At 35.8% G+C, this 14,327-nt stretch overlaps 1 protein-coding gene across 1 annotated transcript in view; it reads right to left on the minus strand.

Annotated features, from left to right (window-relative positions):
* The window catches only part of PALLD (palladin, cytoskeletal associated protein), a 190,485-nt gene that overhangs the window by 105,197 nt on the left and 70,961 nt on the right, over positions 1-14,327 (minus strand). The window contains exons 8-11 of the mRNA XM_053940874.1: positions 12,928-13,069; positions 11,259-11,282; positions 2,646-2,765; positions 1,550-1,862 (exon numbers count right to left, since the gene is read on the minus strand). Coding sequence (XP_053796849.1) covers positions 1,550-1,862; positions 2,646-2,765; positions 11,259-11,282; positions 12,928-13,069 — 599 coding nt within the window. The remainder of the gene's footprint in view (positions 1-1,549; positions 1,863-2,645; positions 2,766-11,258; positions 11,283-12,927; positions 13,070-14,327) is intronic.

Here is a 14,327-nt window from a genome sequence, read left to right on the forward strand (position 1 = left end):
ACAGCCTTTGACCGAGCAAAACATGTATCTTGACTGCAATCAAGATCAGTCTCTTGTGCATCAAGTGTTGTTAATTGCCAAAAACAGGAATCAAGTGTAATTACACAAGGGATTCCAAGGTCATCAATTTGGACATCAGCAACTGTAGGGACTTTTGCAATAGCATCCCTCTTACGTTACGGTATTTTATGTTGACTCTGTGTTTAAAAACAAAACAAATTTTGCAGACATAGCAGTGAACGTTATACAGTGAAAAGTCTTTTACACCACATTCTTTCCCTTATCTCAGGCAACCTTGCTTCTGGGAAAGAAAGCTCTGGGCTGAAATTTCTTTTTTACTGCTCTGCTGGAGACACTATCTCCTTTCTTCATGAGTGAATCTTGCCAGAGATATGTATGCTGGGTACAGGACCACCTGGCTTTCTCCATATCACCTATCATCTGCAAGTTGCCATTCTCAGCAACCTCCCTCCCATACATGCAACCACCACCATATATACTGTTACTTCACTACTCTGTCTTTCTAGTTCTTCCACTCCTCATTCCTTTGTACAGTTGCCAGAGACTGCTTAGAATGACAAAGAGCAACTGAAAGAAAAAGTGGTGAGAGTGGAAAGGGAATACTGTTGGCTTGCTGCCTCAAATGTGTTTTTGTGCATTTAAATTCAAACATGAGTGCTAAAATAACAGCATTTTTGTATTTTGCAAATTTCATGTGAAAACATGGAATAAAGCAAATGACCTCGCTAAGCTTGAGGACCATGTTTTATGGTTCTTCTTAAACACATTTTTATAATTTACAATTCCTTCCAACTATTGGTGCAAATGAAATAAAGTAGCATTTTACTTCATCACATTCCAAATATTCTGGAGGGAGATGGAAAAGAGGAGTCTGTGCAATGTTAAAATCAAACTATGAGTTAACAGGGAGCATAATATTGCTTATGTATAAGGTATCACCATTAACAAAAAGGTAAAAATGTTACAGTAACTTTTTTGCCACTCATTTCTCTGTCCTTTCCTAGAGCTTTGCCTTCTCAGATTTTTAGCTATAAGAGAGCAATTGTAATCTGGCTGAAAGCAGAGTGAGATACATGTTATACATAAACATAAGAAATAATAAAAAAATTACACACCTGAATATCCACTGACTACACAAACCCAAGCACATGCAGAAAAAAAAGACCTAACCAGTGCTGAAAGAGAAATAGCATCCAAAAATCTCAGGCCACTATGATCTTTATGGTGACTAGGGAAAAAAAGTCATGGAGCAACAGCCACTACAGTATTTCTCTGTTTGTGACTTTATGTTAAACCTCTCTAAAGGCATTGGGATATAGAATGTACTTCCCTTTAATGTAGCACTATGTAAAGGAAACAAGTGTCTCCTGTATTCAGCTCTTTGGCACATAAACTACAGCAGCAGCAAGACTGTTCAAAGGACAGGCACCGTGACTGTCCATTTATCTAATGCTAAATTTCTTCAGGCAAAAAATTGCTGTCAACAAATATCAAGTTTATAGGAAACAAAACACTCAAAAATACTCACAGCTTTGGTTTGGCAAGCACAGGTGGTGGCTCCTTTGTGGGTGAAAGCAACACAGCTGGAGGTGGGATGGATTTATCACCATTTGGCTTGCTGTTAATCATTCCATTTACTCCATGAAGAGGATGAATGCCATTTGATTTTTCCTCAGATGTATTGAGCTGTTGTTGAAGGTCTATCACACCAGGTCTCAACTCAGTGCTGTTTGCTTGGTGGGTATCTGTAAGTGTCTTAGGAGGAAGCTCAAGAGAGCTAATTTCAACAGGAGAAAGTGGTGAGAAATGATGGAAATCATCACTAGAGCATTCCAAGTTGGCTAAAAGAAATCAAAAAGAATGTCTCTTCAACAAGTCATAGACAAAGTACATGGTAAATACAAGGTGTATTTTCAGTTTTTTAAAGGTGAAATATCTTTGGTTTTATAAAGGTATTTTTCTAGTCTTCATATTGATTATTTATGCTGAATTAGATACATGGGTGGCTATTCATTTTCTGAGTGTGCCTCATGCAAAAGGCACAACTAGAAACCTTAGGGACTTCTCTAAATCTATTTCAAGGAATCAAGGCACTAACTGAGATTGATGAGTATGGACAACAACAGCTAAAACAGGACTTCCTCTTCCTGAAGCTTCAGGATCACTGAGGAACAAATAATTTAGAAATGCTGAAGAAAGCACGTATACATGGCAAGTTTGCAATGGCAGCTGGGTTAGTGCATCCCATGACAATATATATGGGAACATATCACAAAACTAAACATATTATGTCACAGTGTTTTATTTTATGGAAGGCCACCTTTAGTAGCATAGTTTCATCTCTTTAATTTTGCCTCTGCTGCCATCTAGTCTTGAACCCTAATGCTTAAGATATGCCAGGCTTGTGGCAGAACTTTAAGAACATGTTTCACATTAATAAAAACACTAAACTAGGAAATGAACATAAGAAACATTCAGTTTGCTTTATATGAATGCACTGAGGTTGACAAACCCCATGTCTTACAACAGCTGTTTTCCACAAAGAAAGCAGACTGACAACCTCACTGGTAAATTATTTATGTAAGATTTATGACTAAAAGCTCCTCTTTCTCTTTGTCGCATACCTGAGCAGACAGTTAGTTGTGCACTGCTTGTTACTGAACCATGTTCATTTGTTGCTGTGCAGGTGAAAATTCCTGAATCTTCAGGAAAAGTTTCTGCTATTACAAGTGTACATATCTCTTCTGAAAATAAACAGAAAAATAAAGTGCATCATAAACTATTTGAAGTACCATGTAGTGTTTTTTGCACTGTATGTTAAAAGGACAGAAAGTAGACTTTTACAAAGAAATACTGTGAGAACTGCAGAACTTCCAACATAAATGACTTTAAGGAAAATAATTTTGCATCTGAAAGAAGTAAATTCATCAAGCTAAGTTTTCAAAACTGGCTTGAACAGTAATTTTGCAGTTACAAGGCTGTGCAGTCATTTTACACACTCAATGTTTTTTTAATGCAGGACAGTACTAATTAATACAAATGAATGTAATGGTTTCCAGAAACAATTATCTTTGCAAGCTCTTTTTGCATCTCTAAATAGCACCATCAGTACAAATGTCACACAATTCTTTCTTTCTCTGATTTTTTTTCTGTATTTAATGCAACATTCATATCATATCCCATTTCCAGTAAAACTAGATAACATTTTATCACCACTTCCAATTAGTTCTTCTGTATATACTAACCAGAATTAAAAACTCCAGATGCATAAATATTCTCTTTATGCAAAGTTTGGGAAAATAATTTCTGTCACTGTCTGCACAGCAGTGAGAATTGATACATTAAAAATATAACAAAAAACAGTATCCCCAAAACCTCTTCAAAATGCTGTGACAGACAGATTCTGTAGCTGTTTTAAATGTGTTCATTCTACTTTGATAAGCCATGGTATAGGCTTTGATTATACCACAGCTTCTGTCAGAAAATTTGTGTGAAATATATTAGGTTGGGCCTTACAGTAACTTTTACAAAATCCATTTTATCCATTTATAATAAGCACACATAACTGTTTAGGCATATTTTTTCCAGTTTCTTCTAAGAAGTAATTTTATTTTATCTCTACTTGTAATGGCACAGTTTTTTTAAAGATGTCACAGTACAGATTATTTAAATAATCCTACTATTTACACAACACACAGATAAAATTTTATACGTGGATAATGCTACATTACAGGTCTCCTCAAATAATTCAGAGTTTCTTCTGTTTATGCTGATTTTTTTAATCTCAAAACCAAAGCAGAGAAATTTTATAATGTTCAGTTTAATTAAAAAAAAAAGAAAAATGCATTTTGCAATTTGGACACTTACACACACTCCCATATATTATCACATAATCAGCTAAAAAAAGCATACCGTAAAATGAGGAAAAGTACTTTAGAATCTAATAACTTCCATATGAAAATTATACTGTAGAAGAGGTTCAGTAAGGTCAACTTCACTTCTTATAGTTCAAATTGGAAAGCATTTTCAAATAGTGGCTATTTGGTTTTTTTCCCCCCATGGAATGACAGACCACTGTCTCATTTAGACAGTTAACAAAAAAAGTTATGAGTTTTTTCCAATTATAAATTACAATGAATCCCAAAGCTTCCTGTACTGGAAATGGGCTAAAAATGAATGACTGACTAAATATTTGGCTCAGAGTTGGTTTTCAGACAGCAGAACAAGCCTTTTTTTTTTTTTTTTTTTTTTTTTTTTTTTGGCATTGCAAACCAGTCATTCTGTATAGCTGCAAGAGTCATGTCTGGTAACACTGCAGCACGTTGGATCTTATCTAACACAGATGAAGATTAATGACTCATGAAAGGTCTTATCAAGAAAGTAATGGGTAACACAAGCTAGTTTTTGAACTACTGAGATCAGCTTTTTTTAGAGCCTTGGTGTGTCATAAGCAGTTGAAGCTGTATTGTTAACCACACGTGCGTACTCCTGGACTGAACTGACCCTGGGGATGTAATCTTATACAGGCAGCATTCTAGTTTCCTGTTCATTTAACAGCAGAATGCTGAAAACTGAGTCTTTCAGGACTGCAAAAGAAGATCACTCCACCAGGCTAAGAACTGCTCTCTGAAAGAGGTCAAAGGCAATATAAAACATAGCAACCAGCAGAAGTCCTATTTTTCAAACAGCAGAGCTAATTAATGCATAACATTCTTCCAGCTTTTTAAATGTATAAAATGATCACAGGAGAAGAGCCAATCTTCACTCTTCAGTGTCAAAAGAATTCTAATGGATTCTACAATGATGTGCTTTGCTTACTGATGAGGTGTGTTTTAAAATATGTTTATTATTATATTACAGAAATTGTTGTAAAAAGTTTCAGAGTAATTTAATGATGAAAATAATCAGAGATTAAAATTTAGTCTTTTCAACCAGATGAACAAACTGCAACACATTTGTGATCAATCATTAGAAAGCTGGCTAAACTGAAAACATGAAAATCCTAAGAACAAATCAAAAGGCAGCATGGGCAAAAAGCACATGTGAACAACACATTGCCATCTTCTTTATCGATTTTCGTCCTCCAAGCCAAGAATCACTCACCTCCAGGTCCTTGCTAAAAGGCTTACTACTGTGGAACACAGAAATGAAATACTAATTTGGCAAAAGAAAGGTTCTTTCAAGATTTCCATAACACACTCTGGATATACTCAGTGTTCTGTGTGTTTTTCTACCTTTACATCCTGACTTATGTAATTATTTTACTTTCTGTTACTATGCTAAGCAGAATCAGAAGATTTGAGGGAAATAATGTCTGTTCTACTTCCTGGCGTTCATCAGCTGACAAATAACTTCATCACAGAAATGTGTTCCAGAAAGCAGCTCTGAAATGCTGTTCTCAGGGCCTTAAAACATATTTAACACTTGACTAAATGAATACAAAAGCATTTTGTTCACTGAAACATGTAAAATGCTTAGGCATGCAAGTACTTGACTGTTTTGTTAGTTATTTAGAAAGAAAGATGACATTTTACACGGCAACTCTTTCCCTTTATGGCTCTTGAGTCTATTAGGAAGAATAAACTTTGGTAAAAGAGAAAACTATTGTATTTTAACGAATTTTATTACTGACAATGTGTTTACTTCAGAATGTTTCTCTGTATTGCATTAAAGGTAGAGCAGTTCTTATATCTGCAACTTCACTTCTGAATGTGATCATTAACTTCCTCCACTGCAATGCACACACAGTTGGGGAAATAAGTACAGTCCCTTGCTGGTAGCTGTTCATTCCCATGCAATGAAAGATCACTTTTTAGAGCTGTAGGTTCAAAGCCGTAAGTTTTCTGATACACAGAGACAGTGGGAAGTCACAGTTGTGGTTTCTTGGTAAAAATCCAACAAAACAGAACTCTGCCAACTTGTAGACAACTTGTGTCTTATTCTCCCTCATGTTCCACAAGTGTTTAACTCCAGTTAAACTTAAAGCAATAGGCCCATCAGGTTACTTCTCATCTAGGTATCTCTGCATTTTTCATATAAAGAGAATAGAGAAGAGTGAAAATAGAGAAGAATATGCAGAGTAGCATTATGAATGGTAGTATAGCAGACCTGTAGATTCCTTAGCTTGCAATAACAACAAAAAATATATTCAATTTGCCTGTTTCTGATAATCACTATCGCATATACCTTTATCCAGTCAGACAGCTGTTCTGGTTTATTTAATGGGCTTTATGTCACTCAAGGAATGAACTCAAGGAAGTAAAGTTTTTAGAAGATGCACAAGACTGACTATATTTGAAGACATCTCAAACAGCACTTAAAAAAGACTGGTAAGAAAACTGAACAACAGAAAATGTGATTGTGAGCAATAAAATGCAGTTTTAGGGTGGAGAGCCTAGGTTACACAATATGTAATCAATAACCAAGATGTCCGCTATCTAGCCAGATTGGGTACAATAAATGGGAACACTGCTATGGCAGCAAAAACTTTAGCCCCTAAAACATTGTTCGGGTTTGAGGAGAAATTAATCCATTTATCACTGTCAAGGAAAAGTTTATGCTAAATCTTACCCTAAGGCAGTTATGATACTGTAGATGCCTAAGGCACCTAGTTTGAAGTTAAGTCAGGTATATACATCAAGGCTGGAATGAATGCATTCAGCAACATAGCTGTGAATATTACTGTACTCCAAAAAGCTTTAAATGTTTACAGTGGGAGAGGAATGACAGTGTTGTTTTTTTTTTTTTCAAATCACATAGTACAAAACAGATCAGTTGTTTACTTTGAATTTGGAAGCATCAACAAGCAAGGATAGTTGTAGCAGTCAGATTTAAGATGAGTCCCACTGACAGGGACAGAATTCTGTAGGTATCTTGGGAGCACAGAGTACAATTGAAAATTTAATTGACAAGCAATAATATGTAAGTTGATCAGACCACCTTAAATGAAGGGGAATTTTAGCCTATTTTCAGTTTTTCTCTTAATCTGACTTCTTGAGATATGGATCATAGAAGATTGCTTTCTCCAAGCCCTTGTTTGCTTCTCAGCAGTGAAAGAAGAAGACAGATACTTAGTCATAATTCTCTTGTTTTCACTAAAGAGTGCAAGGATCTGGCATGCAAGCTAGCCTACCAAAGCTTCTATGTTTTGAATTTCATCAGCTACCAGAAAGGTGATTTTCTTGGTACAGGAAAGAAGTAAGGATTTCTCTAACATTTCCATTTATTTTCAGTTTCAAACGTTATGTAGGAATAGGGGGGGATTTCTAAAGGAGTTACTTAACTAGAGTGGAGACTCTGGAACACAGCCGTTACACAGGAAACAAGAAAGCACAATCCAAGAGAAGTGATGACTATCTTTTGAGATGTGTTTTGTGAACATACACAGTATTGTGCTTAGAAAAAAAAAAAAAAAAAAAAGCATGTATATGTGGCAATTCCCTGGCAATTTAAGCAAAATTACTTCATACACTTTTCTTCTTACATGCTGTTAGACAATCGTTCTAATGTAATTCAATACAGTTTGTGGCTGTCTCCAGACAGCTGAGTAATGGTCAAAATATCAACAGCTGGCAAGTGATTCCATGGGATTTTTCATTCTTGGGCAGCCTGTTTTTGAAGGATTCAATCAATTTAAAGTCAAAATGTCCAAGAAAGAAGTAGAGAACAGGTAATTTGACAAACTGTGATGTTGGCTTTGAGTAATCTGACTAGCTATTAATTCACAAAGCAGTCTGGAGGGATTTGCAATGCAAACTGATTTCTGTCTAGACAGAAAAAGGAGTGCAAAACACATTAGAGTAGATAGAGTGTAACCAAAAAAAAGTAGCCAAAAATCCCCTTTGCTTCCTAATTTCTTACTTGTGTGAGTTCATTGAATATTTTTCCTTTAAATCATTAGTACTGACCTATCAAAGGACAACCAGTGTTATTGAGTGCTATAGTGTTTATTGATGGTTGGATTTTGGTTGACAAACGGCAATTAAAGTCACACTACAACTTGTTACAATTTATGTAAAATTCCATGGATATTTTACACTTAGAAAAAATTTTAGAAAACATTTCCATCTTATCTAGCATATGCATGTTTCCATGTCAATCTTGCATATGTATTAAACATCTGCATTGAATAGCAGTTATGTGTTTGCTCATGAAAAATTTCCTCTGAAGGCATTGTTTAGTCTGGCTTCTAAGAGTTTGAATTACATCACAAACCAGTGCTGCATCTATTACATTTCTGATATCCATATCCAGCTTCCTGTTGTACAAATTTTAAGATTTTTCATGACATCCTAAAACCCAGTGTTACTTATTACTAGTGGCACTACTAATATACAAAACATTGCTCATTATTTATGCCAAAAGGAAATATTTACATTTTGCCCAAACTTTATTTACATTCCCTTTGCATGCACAGTGTCAATTCCTACACAAAAAAGCCAGTAAGTGTACTGTCATTAATTTCTGTAGTGTGTAAGACACTGCACTATTTAAGATATGACATTATTTCATAGGGCTTAGTAGGAAAATATAAGTGCCCAAAACTTTAAGGGATAGTATAGTACTTAGCTCAATGATTCCAGGGAGAACAAAATACCAAATTCATAGACCGAAAGCACAGGAAGGTGCTCATAAATATATATTGCAACATAATTACAAGCATGAAAACAGAAATAATCCAACAACAAACCAGCCAGAATGCAGTCAAAGCATTCACTACTGTTATGTTTATAAAACTGCAACAATTACAGATACCAAACTGTTTTGAGATGTCTTCCTATTCTTGTCTTGCCAACTCCCTTGAGAATGGTATGAGATACCTTGACATTAAATAACTTTTCTGTACTTAAGAAGACTCAAGAAATGCACCTTTCATGTAAGAATCCATTCCCTAGTACCTTTAGAAGACTTTGAGGATCTTCTCTCAGGGCCTGCAAGCTACCCAGAAATGGGAAGGAGAATGTTCAGCACTTTCAACACGATAGTGCAGGTATGTGAGAGGGCTGGCAAGGTGATGATCTCTTTGGATTCAGAATCTCACTTTCTGTTTTCTATTTCAGGCAGCAGTTATGAAAGCAAGTTGATAGTTTCATGAACTAATACCAACCTTCTTACTTCTTCCATAGCAAAAACTCTCAGAGAGGCTATACAAACCTTGCAACTAACAATATAAAAATTAGTTGTTTATGAAAAAAAATCTTCTAGCACTCAACTATTCACACAAAGGAAACCTTTTCTTTCTAGCAAAAAAGTGCTTCTCCTTTCTAGTAGATGATGCTGCATTCCTACTCTAAAATATTTAGTTTATCTAGCATTATACATATTAGGTTTATTAAAGAGGGTGAAAGGGTAAAAAAAAATTACCAAAACTAAGCAAACATTCATGACTATGAGTTTTGACAGAAGAGTCTTAAATTGGATATTAAAAACTCTAAAATAGGCTGGTAAAATTACACTTCTTGGAAATTTTTGCGTAAAATTTCACTCCTTTCAGATACTATCTATAATTTTAAAGGACAAATTGAACACAGTTCAATTTTGATTTTGTAGGAAAGAAGCTCCTAGTAAGAATGAACCAGATATACTAGGTATGATACTGATAATGTTGATAGATTAAATCTAGAAAAGATTTTGCTACTTTGAGAGGAGAAATGTTCCTCTGAGAAGGGGAAAAAAAGTCAACCTATTGATCAGATTGTTTTTTCTTTTTAAGATATCAAGAAAACAGCTAAACTGGGAGACTTATTCTGTAATATGTATTACAGGAAAATGTTCTAAGAAAGATATACAATTAAAATTATTTCAACACAAACATATTATCTTTTATTTATTTTCATATCCAGAGGCTTGATATGATACTGAAACTCTCTTCCAACTATTTTGTACCCTAACTTACAATATTTAAACCCTAAAGTTTGTGTTATGACTATAAAATACTAATAGCCCATTGCTAGCACTTGGACATGTTTTAATTCCTCATTAGAGGTTAACTTGGTTTTCCAATACTCTTCTTTCCTTCATATGGCTCACATTTCCAGCCTCCACAAATCAAAGCATTCAGTTATACGTGTTCAGGGCATCAGCTAATACTAGAGCTGATGATATTGCATACCATGATTAATAGTATTAACTGTAAGGATAGAGCATGCACACGTGTGTGTGTGCAATCTATATGCATAATGGACATGAGGCAAAATAGGTATATAACAATTTTGTGAAGTCACAAGAAAATTAGCAAATAGCTGACAAAGAAAAGATTTGTCCGTATTTCCTTCCTCTCATTTCCATGAAAATTAAAGGAAAGATGCATTTTTCCTAGCCTGTACCCTCATAGTCACAATATCTCTTTATAAATATCTCTCAGCTGCTAGGTCTGTCCTGCCTATCAATTCAACCCCTCAGAGTTAAAACATCCCTCCACTGCCAGCATCCTTCAGAGAAATTCTTTGGAAACACTCAGATTCGAGATAGAAAACTTTTCTGTTTTTTTCAGTGTCATAATTAGCACTCTCTCCAAATTCAAGAATATTCAAGCACAACTGGCACAACACTTAAAGCAAAGTTCAGACTGTATTGCTGTCTTCTCTTCTACATGTTTGACTTAGAAATATTAAAGAACATTCTCAGTCTTTTAGCACCCACTTACTATTCAAGAATCTCCCCCAGTATATAATGATGTATAATGGGAAAATGAAGCAGACAGAGAAAACATGCAGCTGGAAGAACACTTTTTACTTGTTGAAATCTAGGACTTTTATCTTATGAATAGGCTAGAAAAATTGAATCAGTTACTCTTTTTACTTTTTTTTTTCTTTTTTTTTTTTTTTTTTTTTTTTTTTTCTTTTTTTTTTTTTTTTGGTAGGATCAGGTTTTACTTGAGTTTAAGACACATCACATCTGCCAAGCTGGATTGGTAAAACTAGCACTTATTGGTTGGGTGTTATGCAATTCTTATGAGCACCATTTGGGTAATGGAATTTTGTGGGACTTGTCTTTTTTCCCTCAGTAGCAAGCAAACCATTTACTCCCCTTGCTGGTCTAAATGGAATTTACTGCTTAACTAATAAAGGAATTGATGTAAAGGACAGATTACAGTATGGGAGGTGTGATAAAGTAGCATTGTCTTTAAGGGGGTTTCAGTTTACCAATGTTCAGCAGAAACACTTTTCTATTTATGGCTTCAGTACAAACTCAAAGAGCTAGTGAATCAAGAGATTATTTTTTCATATGATTCTTACCAGGTTCAGTTGCAGATCGTGGCTCTGCATATCACATCGTAAGGAAGGAAAACAAACAAGAAAAATTTATTAGAGATTACATTAATAAATGTCAGTGTACTGAATGAACATATTATACTGAAATACTGTAAATAAGTAGTGAACCTGTGCAGACATTACAAAATCAACAATATTTAAATTGTTTGTCAGTAGCAGCAGTCCAGTTATTATTTCTAGCCATTAGCACTGAAATGGGAAGAGGAAAGGACTGTGTCCAAAACTGAATCCTGACAGACTAATTTCATGATCTTTTTCCATCCTGTATTAAAAGCAGCCACTTCAGATTATTGCCTGAGCTGGTTTTGGCTGAGTGCAGCTGTGCTAGATGTGCTAGAACTTCAAGATGAACTGGAGTCAAAGGCAGCCAAGTGGGATGCCACAACTGGCATCACTAATGTGTTTTTCCTCAATCCCTTTGGCAGCAGAGTGCAGGCCAAGTTGGCTTTCACTTGAAGTGGTGTCTAGTACATCTGGAACTGACTGAGGTGAAGACAGCCAGAACCTCTTGTTGCTAGCCAGGCTAGAAACAAGGAGAGGAGTTAATTGCAATGTTAAGTCCAATGCTAGGGTCCAGTGGGACCACGGGTGAAGATTGTAATGGAAATACCTTTAAATTGTTGTAACCTGTGATTTGAGTTGCATGTTATAGGAATTACTGTACCAGGAACAATGTGAAACAATTGAGGAGAAGCCCTCACAAGAAGCAGTGCAAGAAGTGCAAGTACAAGAAGTGCAAGTGGTGACCTGCCTTGGGTGGCTTTGGTGCTCAGTAAGTCCGTGCAAAACGGACAAAAAAGTATTTGAAATACTTTTACTAATTTAAAAATTGTCTAAAAATACCACCTCTCCTGTCCTGAGTATCATCATAACAGATGGAGCCCAAAGACATGGACTAACTGAATTCAAAGTAGGTTTTGTGAAATTTTACAGGGATGATGCATAGACTTAGGGAATGATATCTGTGTACTAGACCAAAGGATGAGAAGTGGTGGTTCATGAGGATCTCCTGGCTAGTATGGGATCTGAGCATGACATAAATGGTATGGAATAAGGGAGTGGAAAATGTCCTGGGTATAAGTGAGATAGAGTTTATTTTTTTCACAGTGGCTGGTATTGGGCCATGTTTAAGATCTGTGTTTAAAACAGTATTGGTAATCCAGAGACTTTTTTTTTATAAAGGCTTTTTCTGCTACTTGTATCTTGCTGACAGTGAGGAGGCTGGGGATGCACAAAGAATTGGGAAGGAACACAGCCAGGACAAACAAACTGCAGTGATCAAAGTGATATTCCAAACCATATGACATCATGCTCAGCATATAGATCTGGGTGAAGAAGGAGGAAGGGGTAACATTCAGAGTTAGGGTTTGTCTTCCCAAGCAATTTACAGGTAATGGAACCTTTCTTTCCTCAGAATGTCTAAATACCTGCCTGCCCATGGGAAGGAGTGAAAAAATTCCTTGTTTTGCTTTGCTTCTGAGACTTTTGCTTTCCCTCTTAAACTGTATCTCAACCCATGAGTTCTCTCACTCTTACTTTTCCAATTCCCTTCCCCAGCACACTGGGGGGGAGTGAATGAGGATCTGTGTGGTCCTCAACTGCTGGCTGAAGTTAAACCATGTCATTGCCTTACTTTTTTGGAGAATTCTGAAGTCTGGAGAATCTTGAATTTCAATGCCCTGTCGAAACCACTTAACATGAATGGGAGGGGGTCCTCTGACCCTGCATTCCAATACTACGACTTGTCCTTCAGATGCTGTGGCGTTTTGTAGCTCCTGAAATATAAACATCACAATTAAAATAAACCAGGAGCACTTCACATTCTTAAAAAGAGTATTTTCTTCCCTTCATAATTCAACTTTATGTCTCATTATATTTTTGCGTAGACATTTTCTTTCATTCTGATTGAATTTAATATATCTATATAGTTAAAAATTATCGAATAGGTTATTTACAAATACATTCTTAAAAAGACCAAAGATTGGAAAAGTGCAGAAGTATTTAATTCCTTAAATTAACACAAGCAGATCACTGCAGTTTGAGCTTTCTGTTTTTGTTCTTCTTCCACAAACTGAAATGAAAATTCCGGAACTAACTAAACGCTGAATGACTTAATCCTGAGAGAGTAGCTGAGCTGCTTTTGGGGCCAGCTCTAGAAGGTGGATCTGCTTTTCATCTGAACCATATATAACAAACCAAGAAAAATTAGATGACACCAATATGGTTAGGATATATTAACTAGTGTATGGATAGCTTCTGGGGCAGTACTCTGGCTGTAATCCTTGTAAACATGTGAAAAATTTCAGAAGAGTCTAGATCTTTAATGAACAGCTACACAACATTTTAAGTAACAGAACTGACAGGTGATAGCCACTATTTTTACCTTTGTTATCTATCTTAAGATTATAAATCAAGGAGTCCTTTTTAATCTGCAGCGGCTGTCTCATTCCCTTTGCAATTTATTGACAAAGTGTTAGACCTTAATGCAGCAAAGCACTTGAAGTTAGGTCTAAGCTCAGAGTTATTCTAGTTTATATTCGTAGATCTCTAATCAAATACATAAGAATTTTGTTACATGGAAACCTTAAAATCTTTGTGCTGTTCCCTGAACTTTGTATAGGGAAAAATTTATGTCAGGAAGCTGGATTAAGTTTATATTTTGTTGTTCGTATCTGGTTTGCTTCTTCTGTAATTAGATTTTTTGGTTTGGTATGTCCCAGCTCTCTTAAGCAAGTTAGTAAAGAAATTCATGGACAAGAGATATGAGCATTAGGAAGAAACAGCAGAGTTTTGATGGCTTTGGTGGTCTCTGGATGGGGGATGGACTTCTCCTGTTTCCCACTCTTACCTGGAAATTGCCTTTCTCTCAACCTTGCAGTAACCACATTCTCTAATCTCCTGCACCTCCACTATTCACCCTCCTGTGACACCTGCAGTATGGTGCAGAATTATGAGGGACAGGACCTTTCCTGACATGAGACAGGAATATACTGGAGCCAAACTAGACAGCTGTAGAGAGCAGGGCTTACTCTT

The sequence above is a fragment of the Vidua chalybeata genome, chromosome 4 (assembly GCF_026979565.1).
Source record: "Vidua chalybeata isolate OUT-0048 chromosome 4, bVidCha1 merged haplotype, whole genome shotgun sequence".
Taxonomy (NCBI): Eukaryota; Metazoa; Chordata; class Aves; order Passeriformes; family Viduidae; genus Vidua; species Vidua chalybeata.